At 38.9% G+C, this 27,237-nt stretch overlaps 1 protein-coding gene across 2 annotated transcripts in view; it reads right to left on the reverse strand.

Annotated features, from left to right (window-relative positions):
• Rgl1 (ral guanine nucleotide dissociation stimulator like 1) overlaps positions 1–27,237 on the reverse strand; it is a 145,761-nt gene that overhangs the window by 63,621 nt on the left and 54,903 nt on the right. For both annotated transcript variants that reach the window (XM_026392845.2, XM_026392846.2), the window contains exon 3: positions 6,847–7,055. In XM_026392845.2, the coding sequence (XP_026248630.2) occupies positions 6,847–7,055 (209 nt within the window). The remainder of the gene's footprint in view (positions 1–6,846; positions 7,056–27,237) is intronic.

Raw genomic sequence — 27,237 nt, forward strand, 5'->3', positions numbered from 1 at the left:
CTGACAAGAATTCCTTGTTCCTTATCTGTTGCTGCTATAACAAATTACCAAAATCTTAGTGGATTTTATAGGCACATAGGTCAGAAGTCCAACACAGGTCTCAGTGAGCTGAAATTAAGTTGACAGCGTGGCTGCGCTCCTTTCTAGAAACTCTAGAAATAATGTGTTTATTACCCTTTCTAGCTTTTTGAAGCTGCCTGTGTTCCTTGGCTCATGGCCCCCTCACTCCATCTTCAAAGTCCGAACAGTGGCATCTAATCCAGTTTCCATCCTCACAGCTCATTCCCTCTCTTCTGCCTCGATCTTCCAAATTTAAGGACCTTGTGATTGTACTGTGATTATCTAGATAATATAAGATAATCACCTCATTTTAAGTCAATGGATTCACTCTAATTTCATCTGCAACCTTAACTCCCTTAGCCATATAACTGAACACATTCATAACATTAGGGTGTGAACATCTTGAGGGTGGATGTGATTATTCTGCCTGCCATAGAAATATGCATCAATTACTATAAATGTTTTACCTTCTAAGAGTTTCTGAGCTAAACAGTCCTCCTCCATCTGATAAGGCATAAACCAGAAAGAGTATGAGACTTTTCATGCTCTATAGGAGTTTACAAGGCTCTTTTCTATTTTATAAGCATTTCAAGTCCCTGAGTTTCTCACAGTCCTTGTGAAAACTCTCCTCCTCTCACAGAGCAGCCTGGAGCTTCATCTTCCTCACATCACGTCTGAATCCAGCTTATCGTTTGACAATCTGTTTTTTTTTTTTTAATCACATGACATATCCAAGGCCAAGGGGGTCAATATCACCCAGACTTGGAGAAAATCTATTTGAACTCATTCACTATAACAAAAATCTTAAGAAATGGCCTTCATTTAGTAAGAAATTCTCACCCTAGTCAGGATATCCAGGATGTCCGCATGCATTTTAAGCTGAAAGGAAACAAAGCAATGTGAAGATATCCTGAAAGTTTTCCTGCTAAATAAATGGAATGAGCATCCTGGAGCCAACTGACCAATAAATCTCAATTTTTTTCATGCAATGTAGGACAAAAGACTCATGGTAACCCACTCTTCTTGTTCCATTTGGCCCTGCAGGGAGTTAGGGAGGGGAGTTACTAAAATGAATGGAAAATGGTACAGCACTGCTTTGAAAAACTTTCCTATTTAAACAATGCAAGTAAAACATTAGTAAACAACTCTTAGAAGAAGCAAAGGATAGAAAAATCACATTTCAATGAGTGTTAATACATAGGAGACCAGCACTCAGAGGTGACTTAATGTCACCAAAATAGCATGTTGTGAGATCCTCCAAATGGGTTCAGTTTCTACTGATAACTCCCTTTCCCTGGACCTGGAAGAGCAGAGGAAGATATTAGAAATCTTCCCTCCTTCTAAAAGAAAAGAAAGTAAGAGAATATCCTCACAGCATGCCAGCATGAATCTAGGAATATTTGGCAAGTACATACTCTAATTCCAGTACTAACTAAAAAACTTAATTATTTTTAAGTGGGTTTAACAAAAAGTAATTTGGAACATATTGTATGCATCTCAAAAATGCTTACCCTGTTTCTGATTCTAAGAAAGCATTTGAGAGCAGAATGGATTTGTATTACATGCTTTTTACGGAGAGCTCACTACTACTGCCTCATAGCTCCTTAGGGGAAGAAAAGCTTTTAATACAAATGCACATGCAGTCCTCACAGCTTTGACAGTGACAGCACAGGCTACAGACTGTTTTGTATTTGTCTCTCCCATTAAATGCAGGCAGAGGTTGGGTAATGTCTACTGCTGTACCTTCTGAAGCACCTGCTCATAACAGGAATGCACAGCAGGCATTATTTATTTGAGACAAATAATTGCCAAGCACCTATTGCAGGTACCATTCCCCTCAGAGGACACAAGTGAAGAAGACAGACATGGTCTCCGAGTAGGAGAGACAGTCAAGAAACAAGCAAGATAGACAAGATGATGTCAAACAATGATAAACACCATGAAGAAAGAAAACCAGGTAGGGGTAATCTCTTAAGCATTTAATATTTTCCAGCCCTTCAGTAAGAATTTCACTTCTATTCTCAAGATTAAACCTGACAATAATCCTCTAAATTAGGTGCTATTTTATATTCTCATTTTATACATAAGGAAACTGACGCTAATAAGATGAATTAACTTGGTTAATGCTGCACAGCAAGTGCCAGTCAGCTTTCCACCACTATAACAAATACATAAGATACTCAGTTTGTAAAGAGAAAAGGTTTGTTTTGGCTTACAGTTTTGGAGATTCCAGTCTATGACTGGTTGGCCCCACTGCTTTTGGGCCTGTATTGAGGCATGCGTCATAGAAGGCATGCAGGGCTCAGTGAAACTGCTCACCTCGTGGCCCAGGAGCAAAAGAGGGAAGGGTGGGGAACTGGGGCCCACTATATTCTTTGATGGAATGCCCAAAATGACCTAAAGACCTTCCAGTAGGCCCCACCTGTTAAAGGTTCCACCTTCCTAAAGCATCACACCAGGGAGCAAACCTTTACTAATGAGATCTTTGAGGAACCCTTGTGATCCAAACTACTGCAGACTGAAAACAAAGTCAAATTCGTTTACTCACTCCTTTGCCCACTCTTAACCATTACACTCTATTCCTAACACATGAATCTCACGACAAAGAGGCAGGAAACTTGCTTTCCCTACAAAGTATCCTAGAAATCTGAAGAGAAGCATATTTAGCACTTATAACAAAATCCTGGGAAGTAAAAAAAATTGTTCCAAGCTTTATATTTTATCAACTTCTCTCTATGCTATGGAAGAACTGGCTTCACTAGCAAGGGCAGCTGTGTTCTTGCGGGTATGTGGTCCCTTGCATATGGAAGCATTACTACGCCGATGGCATTTAAGGTTACTACTCCATATTTGCAAAAAGCCACCCAGGCTTCCTTGTGGGCTCTTTCCCACCTCTCAAGTTCAGCCACCTGAGGGAGTGCTCATGGAGATCAGGTCTTTAGCCTGAGCCCCGTTAATACAAGAAACACTTCAGAATCACTCCAGAAACACAGAAACCCGTGACCTGTGTGGCCATGGTCTATATAACCACCTAATATCACAGGCCAGCATGCAGTTTAGTTTGGTAAAACTCTTCAAAATGTCCTCTCCAGTCATCTGTTGTAGAACCCAGCTCTCATATCCCAATGGCTATATCAATTTTAATTACATTTATCTGCATGCTGTCTTTTTTCATGTCCCTCTCTCTGATCAGACACTTGGTATAAAGAGGACAGGGAGTATGGAGACTCATCCACCACCAAATACCCAATATATCTTGTACAGCTACCATCGAGGAAGTAGCAACAAAGATAAAGATAACTACGAGGAGTTCCCAAGTCATTCAAAATGGCCTTCACAAACCATGGGGGTGAGATGGTACACTTGGACAGAGCTTCTGAGTCATAAAAGGGCAAGTTTTCATTCCAGCTCTGCCACTTAGTGATTGAATGTTCCTGGGCCACCACTTGTCATCAGTAAACAGGAGCCTGTAATGAGTGAACTACATAAGATAAACCTGTGAAAGCACGACAAGCAAACTAGGCAGGAGAGCCTGTTCAAAGACCTACTGAATTAGCTCTTCTGGGACACAGATGAGCAAATTCACCTTAGATTACAGTATTAAAGCATAGGTTTACAGCTGGCTCCCACCTTCAACAGTCCCAAGAGTCTACCATGGGGAGAATTTGCTTGAAAGGGGTAATTCAGACTGTTACTTGGGTTCTTTCTACACTGCAGCCTGAGTGCTGTAAGTAGCTTGGACAAGGTAGCTGGAGACCTGGTCCACCCTACTCTGACTGATGGCCTTCTACTGACTTTAGTATCAGAGAGAGACTGTTAGAGAAATAGGTAACTTTAATTAGCTATTGAGACAGCCACCTGAAGAAAGGTCTAGATGTCCACATAGATGCTTCTTGGTTCTTAGTGAGGATCACTAGCTGAAGTAGGATTCTGCCTACATTTGAGGCTGCGTGTTTTCAGTGGTGTCTAACTCCTTCCTTCACTTTTTTAAATGGCACAGTGGGAAGAACAGAATAATGGAGTTTATGTTTGAAGTTAGAGAAAATAAACTCTCCAAGCCCCAATACAAACAGCTAACCTATGATTCAATAACTTTCTCTTGGGCTAAAAGGAAGTCAATGTGACCTAGAATTAACTCTGAGCCATGGTGAGAAGCACAGCAGAGAGGACCCTTGTGAAATGCTGAGCACCCCAAGGAAGGGACAAAGTAAACATACAGAATTAGCCCTACATGACTTCAAACCACTGCCTATTGGTCAATCACAAAGGCTCATATTAGCCGAATGAAAAACTATAAAAAGATAAAAAAAAGAAACCCCAGAAAGCAAACAGTTCCATACAAAAAAGCAACTATTGGAAGTCTTAAGGGAAATTAAAGTTTGACTTCAAATAAGCTGTTCTCTGGTGGGAAATGAATCCTGCAGTTCCTGTCCTCAATCTACTGTTGACTGATTATTACAGGATTAGCACATGCTGTCATAACTTCTCAGTATTAATTTCACAGAAGGCAAGCAATGTACTATTAGGAAACCAAAAGAAAGAACTTTTAAAAATTGTGTCAAAGACCCACAAATAAGTCTACCACAATCTATTGACATGAAATAATATTTCAAATGCTTATTTTCAGAATAGGCAAGATTGTATAATATAATTACTTACTCCTGATTATAGACATTAAAAGTCCCACAAGAAGTTTAGGAACAGTGTTTCATAGAATGCATTTTAGATCAATTCAATCAAGACTGAAGCTTGGACACAAGATCTAAGCATGAGTGGAAAATGGAGTGAGGAAGAAATATTCATGTTGAGGTTTGGACATATATGGACAAATCTAAATTTCTGCAGAGAAAGCAAAATAAATGTAATTTATTTCTCTGAATTTCGATACCTTGTTTCATCTGTAGAACATGTTACGGCTTTTTTTACACCATGGTCAGTGGTTAACTACTTGTTCTATGAGTGCGAGCCTTATCTCTCACAGTAAAATATTTGGTACTGAGGAAGGGTGGATCCAGATTTTAATGGGATTAGCATATATAATTTGAAGGATTCTTTTAAAGAAAAAGAATATAAAATTAAGAACAGAAAATTATTCAGAGGGTACTACAAATGAGGGGCCCTAAAAGTTAAATACCCACAGCTTCACAGTAAGTCCACATCTGAACTACCTCAGGGCAAAAACCATGTCTTATATTTCTGAGTTCCCTCCACATGGTGTCTTGCAGAGTGCTGGGTATTCCAGACATAGGTAATTGTTGATTTTACCCGCTTCAGAAGCAAATAAAGGATTTAACTATGAGATTAAATTCAAAGCCAAGTTTTGGCCCATTCAAATAATACAAAATAAATCTTAATTGTCCAGTTCATTATTCCTTAAATGATAGCTTGAATTAAATGCACTCTGAATTCATCTTGATTCTGTTCTTTAACAACTGTCACCCAGTTAGTCTTTAAAAATTAAAAAAAAAGTCCATAAACTGTAAGAGGAGAACAAAGAAAAGATTTTTTGAATCATCAATTAAAGGCTGGGGGTCCACAAGTCAAGACTAAACACTCTGGTTCCTGTGTGCATGTCCATTATTTAGGGTGAACAGCTATGATTCTATCTGTATCATATATAAGTATACTGTATATGAGAGTGAATATATATATATATATATATATATATATATATATAACCAGAAAAACCTTCAAAGAATGCAAAAGAAATGGTTTACAGTGATTACTATGGAGAGATGAAACTAGGAAACTTAAAGAAAATTTTTTACCTTTTATTTTTATTGTTTTTTCTGAATTGTTTGAACTTTTCATCATATACATGGATTACTTCTATTTTTAAACTGTTAATGTACATTATCTGCCTAGTTAGATTATGTTCTAATATTCTTCTTTCTACTAATGCAAATTTTTTTTAAAAACCTAACCAATGTTATTTGGGATAAAAGAAGAAATATGAGAACATTTTAATATTTCTTTTTATAACCTTCTATAGTATAAGAATTTTTAACATCTTCAATAGTAATACAAGTTAATTTTAAAATAAAAATTCTAGTTAACAAATATCAATATTCAACAAGCCCCAACAAAAACACCCTATCTCATTTCCTTCCTGGGCAGGAAACCCCAGAATATAAAGATCTGAATGAGGATTCTCGTGATTCTATAACAATTGTTTGGCTGATAGTTTTCTTCCTCCCAGTATCAAGTCAATTTAATGCTTTTATTTAATTACTAAATTTAGTTATAATTAAAACAAAAATGGGGAGAATATCAAGATTATCCATGTGTCAGTTACAACATACACGGCTGTATCACACGTGTGTCTTAACAGCACGGGTGGAGGATATTTATGCGCACACCCAGGAAGCAGCTAATACACGGTGACTATGAAGAGTTATTATCATCATTCTCACAGCCACTACTCACCAGCTGCTTCCTGTGGGTCTCAGACTGAGCTTCATACTTTATACATTTAAGCACATTTATTCCTCAAAGCAATAAGATTCATGGCCAATTGATTATTTATTAGAATTATACAAAAACTAAAAACTAATTTCTGTCAAATTAGAAATTGAGGATGGTGAATGGTAACTGGATTCTATAAACAACTGAACCTAGATTTATGGAAAATAGATCATGTAAATGGCACCTAGTCATCATCATGCCATTTGCTCCAAAGGTCATCCCTTACAATGGACCCTTCTTCACAGCCCCCTCTCTGCTGCAGCCCTACACTTCCAGCAGCTCCTATTCCTCCAGCAGCTCCCACACCCCATGGGTCCTCACCTGTCCAGTAGCAGTTCCAACACTTCTTTCGTGGAGGCAAAGCCTCTGTACGTTGACAGGAAGATGCTGATATAGGTAAAGTCATTGTCCCCAAAAGCTGTCAGCAGGTTCTCCACAAGCTTCTCCAAGGTGCCAGCTTTAATGGTCCTGATCTTACAAGTCTCATACTGACTGACTGTGTGTCCTGGAGGCAGCTGGTCCCCTTCAACCTGTATAAATAAATTACCATCAGGTGAAATGACTCCCTAAGGTAAAACCAAAAACATTGAAACGGTTAAAGCCACAGTTTGTCCTTTCTCCTTGTTCTTCTTTAACTTCCAGACATCACATAAGATGACACTCTCTCGGGTAGTGGTATGGGGGCAGGGACAGGTAATGATGAGGGTGGAGGGTGAGTGTGTGTGGGATCCCTTCTTCTGTAGATGTACAAGTAATTACATCATAGTGGTTGTTTGCTTTTACTTTCTCCCCTATCAAGAACTAGGTTCTGGTATATTTTATCAAAGATGCTTTCTATGATCCTAGGATTGAGTTTAACAAATGCTATCAATCATTCCCTTTTATATTGATCCAAGGTGAGTTTTCAAACTCATTCTTAAAGACAGCTCCTACAGTGGTGTGCCAGAGTCAACTCACAAATGGTTCTGAAGAGCTGATTGTTAAATTTTTAGAATTTGTGTGAGCCAGTTGACATCATGTTGATAGCTTTAAAAAATAATCAGCCACGGTAGGAGTAGGTTTTCATGGAAATCTATGGAGATCTGACCATGATCTCACGTTCTTCAGTCCACAGAAGGCAACATACATATGCTCTGATTCAATATCACTGGCAATTAGTAAGGGTCGGCCAAGTCGTGGCTCATCTTGGGGAAGCAGTGGTGATGGAAAGTTTAGGGGGATGCATAGGCCTTGCCCTCTGAAAACTTTTGAAAACATTTACCTATGAGAAGTAGCTATCATGTAGGAATGAATCTATAAAAAAGATTGGTACACATAAACCATTATATGTTATTTGATGATAAAATATGAAAGCTTAAAAACTGCATATAAAGGAAGCTAATTAAATTGAAATAAATGTAGGTTCACTTTGCATTCTACAATAAATCTAGCAAATTACATAGACACACAATTTACAGTTTAATTTGTCCTTCATAGGCACTAAGGATTCTGCCTTATCAAGAGGAGTTCAGTAGTGAATCTTTTTCTAAAGCAAATAATTATCCTAAGTGATGTGAACAATGGCAAGCTTATCTGAATCATAAGTTGAATTGCTTTGTAGCAGATTTTCCTAAATTGCAATAATCAGACAAGTAAAAATTAAAGAGAAAGGGCAAAAAGAGAAATGAATGCCTAACGATGGTACCTCTGATAAGAAAGGAACATGTTTTCTTTTTCTTTACCTGACCTGCCAGAAGTTAAACTCCTGGAAGGAAGTAAACCAAGGGTTAGCTTCCAGAAAGATCTAACTGGTGGCAACTGCTTTCAGAGGGGGTTAGAATAGCTTAATGTCATCATGTCTAACTAGGCATTAATACCAAAACTCTAGCTTATGAGGTGGATGGCTTTATTTTTTCACTTAATTTTTTAAAGTTTTCTAAGAGGGATCTGGTTCAGGACAATACCAAATGTTTCTTTAGACTTCCTGGACTGCTGACTTAAATCAAGGACTAATAACTGTTCTTTATCACTCTATACTAGTTTTAGAAGAATCCTAGTAGTGTCCATCTGTTCCCCAGAAGCTCCAGTTAACTTAAACCAGAAGCAATAAGTGAAAAAGATATACGGTTTCAAACTCTAATTAAATTTTTAATTATTTGGTGCAGTGTTGCTTTAAGTGTGTGCTGTAAAACTCTAGTTCCCAAAAAAGAAGGTCTTGCGGTCAAGTTTGGAGATGATAGAGTTCAATCAAGTCAAAGACATGTCTTTACTGCAGAATTTCTTAAAGTCTTTATTATGTCGACATGTGTTATTAAACTCAAGAGAGGGACTGGTAGATGATGTTTCCAAATGGATTTCCCTTTATTCTCAGAGCATCTTGCAGAACTTTGAGATGAACATACTTTAGAAAATGATGCCTTTAAAACCTAATTCATATTTACCACTTCTCAATTTAAAAAAAGAAAAAAATTATATTTTATAATGTCTTTATTTTTTATCTTTAGCTTACCTTGTGACAACAGCAGAGTTCCTTCACCAAAAAATTCTGTAATTTGATGATTCTTATTTTACTTAAAATGCAACTCTTCTTTAAGACTAAATATTTCTTATTGAAAGTAATGACTATTTGAAAGAACTAATTTTTCACTAAGAATGGATGTGGCCAAAAACTCAAACACAGAGAAAAATGCCTGTCAAAGGACCTGATGAAGTGGGTCCCTTTTCCTGCCAGAAAGCGGATTTGGTGGGAAGCCAAGGCTCTCCCTTGGGAATGGAATTATGTTTCTCATTAACCCAGTCTCTTCCTTTCAGCCCTTTTTTAACTCTGGAAAAAAATTTTTTACAATATGCAATCCTGATTCCCCTTGTTCCCTTTAGTGATTTTTGTTCCTCAGTATTTGTATCTGTACATTAGGAAGAGCCACATTTGACCCAAAAGAAAACACTTTTAATATTTATATTTTAAAAATCATTATCTGAGTATAATGAATGAGCATCAATGACAATACCATAAAGTAATATACAGAATTGCTCTGGTGCCTAAAATCATTTTCACAAAAAACTAACAATGCATGTTAAGGTATCAGAGCATTTGCTTAATGTCATTTTCTATAGATTTGCTTGGTACCCTAATGTCTACTTGCTATAAGACCAGGTTTTCCAAGATGACTTTTAATTTACCAGCACTTAGAGTATATTTTTATAAAACAATAACTTAAAATTATCTGCTTACTACTAGAATTATTCTGAAATGAAACTATACAGAAATAACTCTCTCTCTCTCTCTCTCTCTCTCTCTCTCTCTCTCTCTCTCTCTCACACACACACACACACACACACACACACACCCTATGTTCTATAGCCAGACTGGAGAAACTAAAATGTTAAAGTTCCGTTTTTGCAGCAAAATATTCAATAGGTCTATGATCCTTTTAAGAGACTTCAGGACCTGTTTTTGTTTGTATTCTCTTAATAACTCTGAATTGGAGTTTAAAAGAAAAGGGGCGGAACCCTTGGCAGACAAGTTTTTAATAACTTAGACTTAGAAAGCGAGACATGGAGGGCTGAGCCTGCCCTGTGGGTTAGCACGCTAACAGGAAACAGCTCAATCTGGATTTAATCAGAGACCATCGCTTTACTGACAAGATCATGATACCAAGGCCACAAAAATGCTTCATGACGGTTTTCTTGGTCAATCTTTCTGTCATTAGAATTCAGCTTTTTCTAAGAAGTCATGTCTAACTCCTAAGGAATAAACAGCTACAGTTCTGCCTAAATGTCCCTAGCTGTGGAATTTCTATAATTATCAATGTTGGCATAATGAAGAAAGAAGAAAGAGTGTAAGAGATGAAATACGCCACATTTCAATTCTGATTCCAGTCATGGAGCAATATACTCTTTCACACTCTAAAAACTATTAATGATTAGGGTTCTAATTCAAGGGGAAAATATTCTCCAATCAAAATAATACTTGAATCATCAGATATTTTAATAGGGAACGTGCTAAGTAAACAGCCTCATTTATACTGGAGACAGTATGGAGTCCTTCTCCAAGCCCCGCTCAGTCCCAGTACACATGTTCCCAAGTATCTCGGCCTGAGAAGCAAGGTTTTATAGGTTTTAAAGAAGGGACACATTGTACTTCCTACATTCATCCCAAACACCAAGGGTAAATTTTACACTCTCTTTCAACTGCTCTACAACCACTATCCAGCAACAACAGCAGACCAGCATAGTATAGGGAATCCACCAGCTGACTCACAGATGAGCTCTGCTCATTTCTCCACATTAAACAAACACATAGATTAAATCTCCTTGACAAGCAAAAAAAAAAAAAGAAAAAAAGTTCATTCTCTAGTAGAAATCATGTATGCCATGACACAGCAGAGCGTTTTGGGAAGGCCAGTGCATCTGAGTATGCAGCTATTTACATATTGGGTTTCAGAGATTTAAGACAAAGTTTGTGAAAAATTCCAGCCAGTAATGTCAAGTTCAGCACAAGCTTCAAAGCTGTCTACTTTGAGCACTGATTCACTTTTTTGCTGAATTAGGTTTGTCAGGTGAATTAAAGAATGTTGAGTAAAATTTAAATTTCAGATAAATTAAAAATACTTAAAAAAAACATTTTTTTACATTTTTTTACCATGCAGTATTTGGGACCTACTCATAATACTAAAAGACCATTTGTAATTTACCTGAATTTCAAATACAAATGTGTGTCATATTTGTGTCATGTGTGTGTCTGCATTGCACACTTTACATACACACATTTATTTATGGGGTACGGTATTATAATTTGACACATGTATACAATTTGTAATGAACAAATCAGAATAATTAACATTTTCTTCTCCTCAAATATTACCACTTCTATGTGTTGGAAACAAAGCTTTTATCTAGTTACTTTGAAATGTATAACTAAATGTTATTGTCTATAGTTGCCCTATTGTGCTACATAACATTAAACCTACTTCAATCCCCCTACTGTGTTTTCATTCACATTATCCAGCTTCTCACTGCTCTCTTTCCCTACCCCTTCCAATCCTCTTAGGAACCTCTATCCTACTCTCTACTTCTAAGTGACCAACTTTTTTAACTTGTACAAATGAGTGAGAACATGTGGTGTTTGTTTTTCCATGCCTGATTTATTTCATTTAATATTATATCGTCCCATTCCATCCATGTTGCCATAAATAACAGGATTTTTTCCTTTAAATTTTCCTTTAAATAATATTACTTTGTGCATATATACCATATTTATAAAAATCCATTTACCTATAAGTGGTCAGTTTGGTTGATTTCATATCTTGGCTATTAAACAGGGAAGTTCAGGTATTTCCTAGATATAATGATTTGGTGTCCTTTGGCTATATATCCAGTAGTGGGAATGCCTGATCTCAGCATTATTCTATTTTCAGTTTTTTGAAGAGCCTCCATACTATTTGTGCTTTCTATATCTTTATTTGGTAAATCTGGCAACACCATGATAGTTGCAAATGGAAGATACAGAATAGGTGTCCCTTTCGTCTATCCATCTACTTATTCAGCCATACCTGAACTAGACATACTATGTGCTAAGTACTGTACAAGGCACTAAAGACATAAAGATAGAGTGTAGCTATGATACTACAGTGTTCACTTTAACAGAGGAAACAAACTCAGAGACCACTAGAACCTGTCCTCACCCATCATAAGGGGCATGGCCGACACTCCTACAACTAAATATAGGTTAATAAAAGAAAAGTGTAACTAATTTATTTAATCAAAGTTTTATATGACAGGACTGGGTGGTAGCTCAGCAACTGAGTTCTAGCCTTGTGCCTGTGAGGCACTGGGTTCCATCCTCAGCACCACATAAAAATGAAAGAAAGAGAGAGAGAGAGAGAGAGAGAGAGAGAGAGAGAGAGAGAGAGAGAGAGAGAGAGAAAGGTAGGTAGGTATTTGGTCCATCTACAACTAAAAATAAAAAATTTTAAAAATCTTGTAAAAAGTAGAGAATATTTTTAAATTTTAATTAGGAATATATGATAGCAGAATGCATTTTGGTTCATTGTACACAACTGCAGCACAATTTAACATTTCTCTAGGGTAATGATGTCCATCTCATTCCACTATCTTTCCTGACCCCATGCCCCCTCCCCACAACTCCCTACCCTTTGCCCCATCAAAGTTCCTCCATTAAAAAGTAGATAATGTTTTTAAAAGAGTTTTATGACACAGGAGCCTTCAGAAATGAAGACCCAAAGACCCTGGAAAACTGCTTTTCTTTACGCTTAGGCTGAATGAAGAATGGTAGCCATGTAGAAAGGCTGTGACCTAAGTAACATCTCTCTCTCTAGGGCGAAGCCCAGAAAGACCTGCCTGTTCGGTTTCTTCCTGGTTTCTCTGTGTAGCATTCCTTCCTTCCTGGTATAGGGCAGGACCCTTTTTGGAATGAGGGTCTCATGACCTATCAGACAACATAGGTACAAGAATTTCTTTATTACCAACTCTTAAACAGAAAGGTGGAGAAGTCTGGAGTAATATTTCTAGGTTTTATGGTTAGCTCTTTGGGAGAGGGGTTCTGGTTTCTGTGGTCTTCCTGGGAGGATAAAGGGGCACAGGAGAAGAAAGGCAGGAGAAAGGCAGGAAGATAAGGCTTCTCAGCCCCTTTCCTTCATTTCTAAATACCCAGCATGCCAAAATGCTATACTTGGGGTATGGTTTTCTGAACCCCAACATAATACAATGTGGGAGTAAAGTGGTGGAGAGAGAGAGGCAGGAAACCATGGAAGCACCAAGAGGGACCCAGTGTGGAGGTTTCAGAAAAAGTCCGAGTAGGTGATGCCCACACAGTGTCTTACCTGATCAATGGGAACTAACAATGTTGGCCTGGGCAAAGCAGACAGAGAGCCCCTCATAAACAAAGCCATTAAGAAGAAAGAAGTGTGAAGGGAAAGACATGATTACAGGAGCAATATGACAAAGGGCATAGCTAGCGCGTCAGTGATTTTGGTGGACTCAGGCTGTAAGCTAAGGAGCTGAGACTCCACAGCCTCTAGGTCATGGGAAAACAGTGACGAGGTTTTAAGCATGGTCAGAAGAATCAGCGTAAAGGATAGATTTAATGGGGACAGCTTAAGGTTAGGAAACAGTAAAGGAGTTGTTGATACTCCAGATGAGCAACTGCACAAGAAAAATAGGAGAAGCTCATTGTAGGGATAATAAGAAATAATTTAGGGGCTGGGGTTGTGGCTCAGCAGTAGACCGCTTGCCTAACACAGGCAAGGCCCTGGGTTTGATCCTGAGCATCACATAAAAATAAATAAGTAAAATAAGGGTATTGTGTCCAACTACAACTAAAAAATAAATATTTAAAAAAGAAATAATTTAAGAAACAATCAGAAATAATCAGAAAGAAAAATGTCAAGACTTGGTGATTAATTATAGGATATAGAGGTAAAAGATAAAGGAAAAGAAAGAATTATGGATCTCTACCTTATTTCCAGTGTGGGTGACTGGAAACATATGGGTATTATCCTATGCTATGGTTTAGAGATGAGGTGTCTCTCCAAAACCTTCTGTTGGACAATGCAAGAATATTCAGGGTGAGATGATTAGATTATGAGAGCTACAGCCTGATCAGTGGATTAATCCACTTAATGGATTAATAATTTGAATAACTGTGGGTAGGTGGGGCGTGGCTGGAGAAAGTAGGTCATTGGAGGCGAGTCTCTGGGGATTATATTTTGTCCCTGGCCTCTGGCTTTCCTGCTCTTTCTCCCCCGACCCCAGGCTATCATAAACTGAGCAACTTCCCTCTACCACGTACCCTTCTGCCATAATATTGTGTCTCCTCTCAGGTCCAGAGCAATGGAGCTGGCCAATCATGGACTGAGCCTCAGAAACCTCTGAGCCCAAATAAATTTTCCTTCTCTAAGTTGTTCCTGTCAGGTATTTTGGTCATAGTGATGAAAAGCTGACTAACACAACCCACGTGAAACTAAATTGGGAAAAGGAAGTTAAATTTTTGTGCTGCAGAGATATTAAATTCTAGTTTAGAAATGTACAACTTCAGGTATCTTTGGGGACATGTCCATGAAACAGGACAATGGGCAGCTAAATTTCTAAAAGCTTGGAGAAGGGTCTATGATGGAAATCTGTAGAATTTACATCAATTAAAATAGATTTAATCTCTCAGGCAGAGTATGCAAAACAGTAGTAGTAGTAGAAGTAGTAGTCTAAGGATGGCAGAACACCAAAATTAAGAGGGTTTCAAGAGCAAAGATGGCAAGCATCAGAAGAGGCAGCTACACATGCGGCAAATTAACACATCGTCTGATCTGTGGTGGCATTTCTGGGCAAAGAACCCAGAAGAAATGTTCACTGCCAGGTTCATATACATGCCAACATGTGCACCTTCCATCTAATTATGCAAACAGAGCAAGGCCCAGCCAGCAGTATACAGGAGCCAGACTGTACAACTCGTAAGAGCCAACTATGCATGCTCCTTCTCAACTAGAAGTTCAATGATTATGTTGGTAGTGTGGTTTCAACTATGGTGAGATTATTTACATATGGAAATCAGCAAATTCTACAAATCAGGACTTTTATTTTGGAGACGCAGTTTATGGGCACAGCACTGCCCCAGAGTCCCTCTCAGATTGTGTAAATGGTAGATTCAAAGAGATCTTCACACTGGTTAAACATTTTTCTTTGTCCACTCCTGTTAAGGCATTAACATTGTTGCCATTCTGATCTTTGACCTAGAAGATGAAAAATTATGTCTCCACGCTATGAAAAAAGCAGCAATATGGAAGAAGAAGAAGAGGGCATTTGCATGAGAAACGAATGTACTCAAAAACGTGCAAAATCCTCAAGAGCTGACCTTTCTTGAAGCTGCTTATTAGAATGAAGTCATGTGGCCAAGTTTTAAGGATGCACACCCTCCATCCACAGGAAGATGCTAAGGGAGATGTAATAACAAACAATGGCCAGGGTTTTATGACACAGAAATCCCATCCCCCTCCGCCATCCTGTCTCAGCAGGATTTCCTAGGTCACTCCCAGAGTCCAGGAATCCTCCTAGAGGAAATAACTCCTAAAGTGTAGCAGTGCTCCTGGTTTGGTTCAACATTAGTCGATAACAGACAATCTTCTCTAATACAAATCCCTAATTTCTGATGTTCTGACCATCTTTTGAGAATTCCAAAGTCTTCCAAGAGGGAAATTTTTAAATTTAGTGGGACTGGGGCTGCAGCTAGGTGATAGAGCACTTGCCTAGCATGAACCAAGGCCCTGAGTTTGATCCACAGCACCATCCAAGGAAAAAAAAAAAAAAGGAGAGTTTAGGAAGTTCACAGACCACATTTCTCAAACATAACAACTTCACTCTTTTGAAAGACATTTTTGTTTGCAACTCTGAATGCTGAAGGTGCTATGAATTAACCTGGGTTCCATTTCCACTTCTGAGGCCAATTCAGTATGGGACCTAAGACAGAAACTTAAAGCATCAATGTCTTGGTCATCTACTTGGAACAAATCACATACTATTTTTGAGAAGTTCAAGGATTTATATTTGCATGGAGGGAGGACACTATGAACTAAAATAGGTGCTGGAGCATTTGCCAAATAACATCACAAATTGTCGCATACAATTTAGTACCCAGAGTGAACTTGCAAAATTCACAACTCTCTTCTTTTTCTCTCATTCAGAGCCTCAAATGTCTAAGGTCAGCATATGCAAAGGCCGCAGGTTAACAGGTGCCCTGGCTTTCTGAAATCCATTTTGCTTGTGGTGCAGCCCAACCAATCTCTGTCTGTAAAGGTCAACAGGGGCTGGTGAGCTTCTGTATGACCTAATATTCTGGGTGAATGAGGTCCGCAATGAATGGAAAGGCTTCCCAATAGCAGCGCTTTCCCAGAAAGCTATAAATCCCACAGACAACTCCATGGGCTTTCACCTCCCGTGCGATTTATAGGAGCTCCTTCACCAATCCTAGGCCTGGGGGTGAGGGTTGTGGGGTGGCAATGGCCTGATGTTTCCAAACTTGAAAAAAAGTCAATAGTTTGATTCTTATTCTGTGTACCACGTTAAGGAATCTATCTCTACCCTCCCCATTTTCCTATGGAATTAGTTCAGTTTTCAGCAAAGTAAATATTTTCCACTTTGTTATCTCCTATTGTCACAATGATCAAGAATAAAATTCAAAGCCCCATTATCAAAATGCCAATAAATCTTTCCTCCCTAGATTTCAGAATTCAGGAAATGACACTATCTAGCTTGTCCCTTCTCCCCTCCAAAACTGAATCTTTTTAAAAAATCTTTTTAGTTGTAAATGGACACAATACCTTTAGTTTATTTATTTTTTTATGTGATGCTTAGGATTGAATCCAGTGCCTTACACATGCTAGGCAAGTGCTCTAACACTGAGCTACAACTCCAGTCTCCAAAACTGAATCTTTAAAGTCTAAGCAAACTTAAAAATTCAAGTGTGAAATGTAGCTTTACAGTTCATACAAAGCTCTGGAACAGGGTCTCCGGCAAGTACTCCATCCTCTGCACTGTGATGGGACAGGTAATATTCCTGGACCATGGGCTGGCTACTGATAGAGCAGACAGGTACCTTCCAGCACATCACCAGGTAACCAAATGAAGGGCAAGAGGAGAAGAACAATTAAGTGTATCTGGAGTACATCTCTCCAAAAGTCACACTGAAGTAAACTGGCTTTTTTTCCTACTAGGTTTTCCTCTTCATAAGCAGTAAACTAAATCGAGAAAACCATCCTCATGCCCTAAGTGAAGAAAAAGAAAAGAGAGGGCTGCCATGTGTCATTGAGTACTCATGATGGGTTGGGTGCTTAAGCCCTATCATCACCCTCCACGGTATGAACTGTTATCACTTCACCTGAGGAAACTGAGGTTTGGAGAAATGAAGGGTCTCACCCAAAGTTACCCGTCCCACTAGAAGGAGTGTCAAAACCAGCCCTCTTTTCTATCACCATGTGTCATCTAATGACACAAGTGATACATTACTGGGTACTCTATCTCCATATCTGAATACCCAAGACTGGAACTCAAATAGCCCAGAATCTACATACCCTATAGGACTATTTTAAGAAAGAAATTAACTTAGATAATAGATGTAAAGGTGAACTGCAAGGATACAAGCTATTTAGCATCTAAAAATAAAAGAAAATACAGTATAAATTACTAAAGTCTGTCCCTTTAACCTTCTTTCCTCTACCTCAATTACTTCACTAAAAGTTAGGTCTGCCCAGCGCAATGGTGCACACTTGTAATGCCAGTGGCTGGGGAAATGGAGACAGGAGGACCACGAGTTCAAAGCCAGCCTCAGCAAAAGCGACTCAGTGAGACCCTATCTCTAAATAAAATACAAAATAGGGCTGGGGATGTGGCTCAGTGATCAGATGCCCCTGAGTTTAATCCCTGGTACTCCACCCCAAGAAGTTAGGTCTAATTACATCAATTTCTCTTCTATATTATCCTTCTGATTTCCTAACACTGACAGAACTCCTTGACACAGGTAAAGAATATAGTTCTAGTGCTAAAGACCCTATTTGAAGGAAAACAAGAATCTCTCTACTTATTGCAATTTCTTAAGTGCACAAATTAAGTCTAAGAAAGACAAATCACTTCACCCAAGAGCTCAAAAGACAGAGGAACAATGTCATTAGCTCAGGAGGACCCTCTATATCACACAGGGGAGGACTCCACAGGAGCAGTCATGCGCTGGGCTTATTTTCCAGATTATTAATTAATTTTCCCACTAGGTAGGTTCCTAAGTCTACTTTCTAGTCAAAAAAACAGTTTTCTTCTATTTTTATAAAGAAAAGGAAATGAAGATTGAATAACAAAGTAATTAATTGGTTAATGGACTACAGACAGAAAAAAAGATCAAGTTTGAAAATCCTGACATTCAAAAAAAATTTTTTTAATTTTAAAAAGAAGGTATAGAAAGGACAGATGGCTGGTAAAAATTTCTCTAGACAAAGAGAAATCAAAAAAGCAACCATTTGTTGACCAGTTACTGGTCAAAAATGTAAAAAGACAGGCATGTCAGTTGTTAAAAAAAAATATTTATCCTCCTAGAAATATGCTTATCATTCCCATGGCTCATGACGCACTCTTGATGTTAGTCCATAAAAACAGTATTAAAAAGCTTCCATGTGCAAAGAATCCAAATGAAGCACTAAGGAAGTCTATAAAAGAAATGAAGGATTTCTGTTGTATAAAAATCTAATAATACAGATAATTGTATAATGCAATTTTTTTCTTTTAATGACACAAAAAGAAAAGCATAGACAGAGCATATTACTGGTGGATATGCCACGGACATTAAATAAATTCCAACTAAATTAGTAGGAACCTTAAAAGGGTAATTTCAGAATAGATGAGGATAGGGCCTCTTATAACCTGGCATTCAATGATAAAGATGGCAGTCAGGAAAGAAAGAATAACAAGGAGCTAGATTCTGTTTCTAGTTCCAATTCAATTATCATAGAGTTCTTGCTAAAGCGTTCTATGTATCTCAGCAGTGGGCAAGGACAACTCTTTTTAATTTGGTTGTTTTTGCTTGCTCTTAAAGACACCTGTGTGGATTCATTAATTTAACAATGTTTGCTAGGTCTCTACTATGTTGCTGCTGGAAGCCACGGATACAACAAAGAACCAGGCAGACAAGATGCCAAGACATCACTCAGATAAATGCACCTCTCTGCAATTAAATACAAAGGCCAACTCACAAGCCCATCACTGACCACTTACTCTTTCGAGGATGCTTTCAAGCACACCATGTGATCTTTCTTGATTATTTATGCTACCACTTAAGAGCGTCTTGAAAGTACCTGAGTCTGAGAGTTCAACACAGCTGTGCTTGAAATACCACAGAGACATGTCTGATGTCATCATTGTGTGCACACAGCTAGAAGATACGAATATAGGAAGAGCAACTCTTTCTAATAAATCCTATATAAATGGTAGCCACAGATTGGACCACTGACCAAATGGATGTATAAACTACAGTCTTCAGTCATAGCTTTTTTGTGACACCCCCAGCCCTGTGACACCTACAGAGTCTAGTATTCATTTGTGTAGGTCAAAGCAGTTTTACCTTTAACCAAAGGCATGACTCAACTCCACAAAAAACACATAGTATGTTCAGAAAAGAAGTTCTAAAGTTTTAGCTATAGTAGTTTGAGTTTTTAAATATAAAATGTCTTTAACATTATTCTTTGTGAAAAATGTCACTAAGAAGGGCTGGGTTGTAGGAAAGCACTTGCCTAGCACATGTGAGGCCCTGGGTTCGATCCTCAGCACTGCATATAAATAAAGAAAGAAAAATAAAGGTCTATTGACAACTGAAAAAATGTTGAAAAAAAATTTTTCAAATGTCACTAAGAAACAACACACATTTGAGGATTTATTTGTCTTTTCCCTTGAACATGATAATTTTCAAGAGACTCACCTAGCTCTCTAGGTAAAAAAATGGACTCCTGAGCTTGGACTCCAGAAATTTTGATCAGTAAATAAAGCCCAGGGATCTGCATTTAAACCAACATCCTAGGCAATTCTAAATGCAGAGAAATACTGTGCTTGACAATGTGAACACAGAGGAGAACCAACACTAGCTTGGACAAAGTCATCTGACCTCTCTCAGGTTCCTCATCTGTAAAGGAAGAATAGTATTACCTTTACCTTCACTAACTTTGACGCTATGAGAAATGGTGACCAAGTGACTAGTGGGGAGTGTTATAGTTTGGATCCTGAATGTCTCTCCAAGGCCCATGTGTTAAAAGTTTGGTTCCCAGTCCATGATGCTATTAGGAGGTGGTAGAGCCTGGCCTAGCACAAGGAAGTTAGTTCACTTGAGAGCAATCCCTTAAAAGATATGAGGACCCTGACCTCTTCCTGCCTCTCTCTTTACTTCCTGGCATCATGAGGAAAGCAGCTTTTTTACCACACACTCCCTACAATTATGCTGTGCCTCACCATAAGGCCAAAAGCAATGGGCCAAGCAACTAATCATGAACTAAAACCTCCAAAACTGAGCCAAAACAAAATTTTCCTTCATAGAAGTTGATTATTTCTGGCATTTTGTCACAGTAACAGAAAGCTGACTAACAGGTAGGTAGCATATACAATATGGACACAATAGTCATGGGTACATTGGACATGTCCCAGGAAGGATGAAGTGGGACTACCTGAATTTTCATCATGCTACAGGGTCTCACTAAGTTCCCGAGGGTAGCTTTCAACTTGAAATCCTCCTGCCTCAGCCTCCTGAGCTGCTGGGATCACAGTCATGCCCCACCACAACCAACCCATAGTGACCTTTTAAAAACCTTTAAAGGGCTGGGGATGTGGCTCAAGCGGTAGCGCGCTCGCCTGGCATGTGTGCAGCCGGGGTTGGATCCTCAGCACCACATACGAAACAAAGATGTTGTGTCCGCTGAAAACTGTTAAAAATTCTCTCTCTCTCTCTCTTTAAAAAAAAAAAAAAAAAAAAAAAACCCCTTTAAAAAACACTCCTCTGCTTAAAACCTTCCACCCCAGCATTCTGCTAGAGCACATAGGCCCTTTCTGTCTATCTCCTTGACCTCACTACCAAAACTATCTCCTTGCCTCTCTAAGGCCCAGTCATACTGGCCTTCTTTCACTTCCTAAAACACAACAAGCTTGATCATATCTAAGACTCACATTTTTTTCTTCTAACATCCAACCAGTCCTAATCATATTCTCATGGTTGGTCCCTCATTTACTTCTTTTGAGCAGCCTATATCTCCTCAATGGGCCCCCTGGAGCATCTCTCTGGGGTCATAGGACCCATCTCCACTGCCACATTGGATCACCTCATCAGGGTACTTCCTTCATAGCATCCTTCTGTTTACCTGTGTGTTGTCAATAAACTCCAGAAGAGCAGCGCCCTCATTGTCCTGTTCAGGGTTCTAGCCCTGATGCACAGAATGATGCCCACCACACAATGGGTATTCAATAAATGTTTATGGCAATGACTGAAAAACAAATTAGTATAATTAAATTGCATTTTATTTAAAAATCTGAATTAAAGGCATATAAGAATCTGTAAATCCTCTGAAAGATAAAAGGTCTATCCTTCTGAACTAAAAATCTTAGGTAAAACAAAGGTTAACTGATCCAATCTCTTTGTAGCAATTGAGAACTTAAGTGAATTTATTAAAACTATTATTCTGAGCTTTTTGTTTTAAGATCAACTAATTCTATAGTTGGTTATCACAATTGTAATTATTGAAGTCATGAGATTTTTTTTTTCCTCCAGAATTCCTTTCCCATCAAGATTGAGATGCTGAATCAAACTTCACATAACAACATTCTCTCACTTTCTGGGGCTGACATTGCTCTTATTGTTCTGTCAGCTGTAAATGCCATTGGGCCAACTGCTAGCTTTGAAAACAGAGAGTGGGAATGTGCACTTGTTTGACTCCTTACAACTCCAAGTGGGAGTATCAGGGAAATGAATGCACAATCTAACCAACCAGCTATGTGATATAAGTGTAAATAAATACATTGCAAGAAATTGACTTGCAAGGCATTGGTCTACCGAGCATCTTCCAATATTCTACGCATGAAAGATGTCAGACAAAATAAGCCAGCACTCCTGAAGCCTTGTAACTTCCTTTATCCCATGCCAGGTTCCAAATCTTGAACACAAAGAACACTGTTTGAGGCCTCTGAATTTATAATAAGCTTTTATTACTGAAACAAGCTAGTGCCCTAACACTTCATTCTAGAATGCTCAGTCATGGTCATTTCCACTTTACAAGGCCCAGTCACTATATCAGCCATTAAACATTCCTAAGTGAGGGTCTACAGCATCAATTCCTTAAACGAATCACACTTTTACTCATTTATTTATTTACATACTAGGGATTGAACCCAGAGGGTGCTTAACTACTTAGCCACGTTCCCAGCCACGCCCCCCCTTTTTTTTAATTTTAAGACAGGGTCTCACTAAATTGCGTAGGGACTTGCCAAGTTGCTGACGCTGGCCTCAAACTTGTGATCCTCATGCCTTAGCCTCCTGAGTCACTGGGATTACAGGCCTGTGTCACCATACCTGGATCATTTGTTTATTGAGTTTTTACTGAGTATTTACTGAGTTCCCACTATGTTTAAGAACTGTGTAGGACACTGTGGATTCAGAAACACACAATAACAGACATGCTCCCTTGGTATGGATGTGGTTTGCCCCCAAGGCTTTATGGGCTGAGAACTTGATTCTCGGAGTGGTTCTGTTAAGATGCAGTGGGACCTTCACGAGGTGGGCTTAGTGGGAGGTCCTTAGGTCATTGAGGGCATGCCCTCAGAAGAGATTTAGGTAATTTTCTTGGGACCCAGGTTGTCCTCCTGAGAGTAAGTTGTTATAAAAAAGAACAAGTTTGGTCCCTGCCCTCACTCTACTTCCTGTCTTGCTATGTGTCCTCCTCTTGGACATATTCTGCCATCGTGATGCCATCTGCCATGAAGTTCTCATCAAAGCCAAGTTGATACTGATGCCATGCTTTTGAACCTCCAGAAATGTGAGCTCAAAATGTGAGCTTCTTTTCTTTATAAAGTACCTAGTTTCAGGCATTTCAAAATAGTAACAGAAAGCTAATATACTCCTTATCCTTAGGAACCCAACATTTAAACACAGAAGACAAATATTAGATAATTTAGCAACCAATTATCTAATGACAGTAAGAGATCATTACTTCCCTTAAAAAAGTGTTTAAAAAAATTAAGATGAGGGGATCAGGTTTTGCATTGGAAATCAGAGAAAGTTTTGCTGAGGAAACAGATTAAAAAAAAAAAAAGACTGTTCATCAGGTAACTAGTGAGAAAGAAAAGACATTTCAAATAAGGGAATAGTGCAAATACCCTGAAGTAACATGGCTTTCTGGAAGAACAGAGAAGCGATGTAGCCAGAGAAAAGTGAGGTAGCGTGAGTGGCATAAGGTGAACTTAGCCAGGAGAATTCTGATCATTAATCTAATATCAACAGGAAACCAGAAAAGGGCTTTAAGCAAGTGAGTAGATCATTATCATATGTAAGTATAAATGTGAGTAGATCATGATAAAACGGGTGTATGTGAAGAATTAACCGCAGGAAAATAAAAAAAGATTTAGTCAGAAGACTATTAGAAAAAGAAAAGATGATAGGAGCAAATTATCTCCCGATGTGGTCCAAAATCCACCTGCATCAGAGTCATTGGGAGGCTCTTGTTAAAAACAGATTGTGGGACTGGGGTTATAGCTCAGTTAGTAGAGGGCTTGCCTCACATGCACAAGGCCTGGGTTCAATCCCCAGCAACACACACACACACACACACACACACACACACAAAAGCCACATCCCACAATAAAGATATACTACTTCTATTAAAAAAAAAAAAAAGCAGATGTGGGCCCCACCTCCAACCCACTAAATATACAAGCCTGTATGGATGTATTCCTAAGTTATTATAACCAACATTGCATGATCAGGAACCACGGGCACAACACTATGGAATCCCAGCAATGAGAAAACGGAATAAATCATGATAAAGGTGATGCAATAATTTGCCTTTACCAGGATATGACACCTCTTTCTAAAACTTTAGTGTTACCAGTTTTCTCTCAGACCTCCTTTCCTCCTAACCCCTAGCAAGAGATGAATGTTATTCTATTTCCACAGATAAATAATGGTTTTATTCGAGGAGAAGCACACACTTGCTCTGACTTCTTCTTGGCTGGAAGGAAATGAACATATAAGTCAACATTCACATTTGACTAAAAAATTCCAGATTGAGAATAATGTTATATGTTGTCTGCGTGCCCTTTTCTAATATCAGAGCCCTTTTATATACACAATCACATTTACCCTCACAATAATTCCATTTTACAGATGAGGACATTGAGACTCAAAGGGGGCTAAGTAATTTAGCCAGATTACTAGCAAGAGATCCTCAGACTCCAGAGCCACACTGAAGAAGTGCCACACGGCTCAGTAGGTCAGGGCCACCATTTGCTCACAGAAGATTAGCCATGTGGTACCCTCCCTCTACCCTCATTCACATATGGCAAATGTCTAGTGAGAGCCTCCTGCGTGTCAGATGGTGTGAATGAATCACAAACTCGGGTCCTATACCCAAAGAGCAGGTCAAAATTCCCCCATCAGGTATTGGGAAGGAAGAGATAGCATCTGTATTAGTCCATTAAAAAAAAAAAAAACCTGAAGTAGATGAACTCTTAAAGAAGAGAGGCTTAATTAGCTCACAGTTCTGGAGATTCAAGAACATGGCTAAATGGTGACGGAGACATCGTGTGTGGGAAGAAAAGATTACATCTCCAAACAGGAAGCAAGAGAGTAATTCGGGAGTCAGGCTTGCTCTCGGGACTCACTTTCATAAGAACTCAGGGGTTCCCTGAGAGCCACCTCAAGCCCTCCAGAGGCAGCTCCTCCAGTGACCAAGGGATCTCTGACGAGGCTCCACATCTAAAACGTTCCCTCTTTCCAATACCACCACCCTGGGACCAAACCCCCAACACGTGACACGCTCAAACCGCACCCAAGCCATAGCACCAACTAGGCAGAGGAAGATACGGCTGTGCCCCGCTATTCAAACTATTTGAAGGCAAATATTTAGCTTTCATATTAATATGACAGAGGTCATGGAACTATGGGAAATTATAACTGTCTAAATCAAACAAAACATAAGCTTGTCTTGTCAAAGAAGTGTAATGGTCGTGTCGCCAGCAGTAATTGTATGTTTGGATTTTCAAATAGGCATTCTCCTCACCCATTTAAAAAAAAAAAAAGGTTGCAACAGTTCCCTTTCCAGGAATGTGATTTAACTTAATAGCTAAGCTAATAATCACGAGTTGCTTATTTGGTGCAAACAAAGAAAGCACTGTCTCTGCAAGTGGACACAATGGTCCTGGACGTGAGATGGATTTCAGTATCTGTTGTGAGTGACCATTCTGTTATGTAACCAATGGAGCTGCAGGAATGCCTATTACATAACTCCATACCACTCGGTCATTCTAGTTAAAGTGGGAGACCCTTCCTGCACATGCAAAAGCCTGCCTCAGGCGCTCCTATAGCTTGTAAGGTTAAAAAACAAATTATATCAAACTGTGAAAATCAAATACAGAGTTCTCATATCATATGTAAATAATGAATGGGGAAGAAAGGGAAAATGGTTTTTCAAGGACTAGGGGGCAACTATGGAGGAGTGTAAAATGAATAGAAGGCCAGGCTAGCTCTACTGAACTGAAGACTGTGATTTATTGCTACACCTGCATTGAGGAAAACATAAAGCATTTTTCAAATCTACTTATGTGATTTGATAAGCACCTCATAGTCACTGAGAAGCACTTGTTGATTCATTTTGCCAAAAACACACAAGATGCACAAATAGGCCATTAATGTTATACCATAAAGCAGAGTCAGTATGGGGGAAAACCAGTCAGAGAATTCCTAGTTTAGTGATATTTAAGTGTAGCTGCCATATATTTCTCTGTAGCTCCAAGTCTAACTAATTCCACACCTTTTGGTAAAGGCCTCTGATACTAGGAAGGAAGGGGGTAACACCTGTAACACTGCTTCAAGTAGCTCTAGAAGGATGGTGTCTGGGGCATGAATAAGGTTGAGGAAGAATCAAATTTTAAGAAACCAGTACATTTAAATCACATGACAGTGATCCTTCATGGGGAAATTTAGTGTTCAACTAGGAAAATTTCCTAAAACACTAACATTTTAAAAGTCACATTTCTTTCAATGGAAATGTTTCTGAAATATGTTATTTTTCTACATGAGCATGACTTAACCTTTCATGCAGAGCTCAGGAGGCTACCAATTGCTACAAGGAACTGCAGTACCTGTCCTTTTGCCCAGTATTTAATCATGATCTCTTTATTAGATGCATTTATTCAACAAATACTTATTGTGTCCTTCATCTGCTAGGTGCTGTTCTAGACTCCAGGAGGTGGGGAGGGAACAACCAAACCCCTAGTTTCCTGGAACTCACACTCCAATGCAGGCACAGGCAAGCCACCCACAGTGAGCTATCAAATGAATGAACAAAAGGCCATGTGAGACAGTGACATGAAGGGGAAAGTGAACCAAAATGGGGGAGGGAGGTTCAAGGTGAGAAAGAACTGCCATTTAAATGAAGGGTCCAGAAGCCTCACCAAGAAGTTGACATTGGAACAAAGCCTCCACTGGGATTGTCGGTCCTTGCTGTGTCTACCTCTACATCCCACTCTCTTCAAATCTGCTACTTCTAAACTGTGAATGAAGAGCTTTCCTACGACTCCATATCTGTCACCAGGTTTGTCATACAGCAAGAGCTGTTGTGACAGGCCTTCTGAATGGCGGTCTCCTGGCCTTCCCTGCGAGACCAGCTATTAGGCTCCTCAGAGAACTTTTTCATTAATATTTAGTTTTTAAATATGCTGTTTAAAAAAGTTGAAATGGTCTACAGTGAGAGGGTGTTTCTCGTTTTTTAGAGTACATAAGACTCTAAATGCAGGAAAACTTTGGCCTCCCTTTACTCTACCACCAGGAACTAGCCTGTTTCTGCTCTGCCCTCCCTAACTACATACACCTTTCCGACTTCCGTGCTAACTGCTCTTCCCTTTTACCCCCTGGATGTGCTGCTACCCAAGCGTGTTTCAGCTCTTCCATTTCCCATTTTTTCTATACTATTCATTCTTGCTGCTCGAAGTACCACC

The sequence above is a fragment of the Urocitellus parryii genome, chromosome 9 (assembly GCF_045843805.1).
Source record: "Urocitellus parryii isolate mUroPar1 chromosome 9, mUroPar1.hap1, whole genome shotgun sequence".
Lineage (NCBI taxonomy): Eukaryota > Metazoa > Chordata > Mammalia > Rodentia > Sciuridae > Urocitellus > Urocitellus parryii.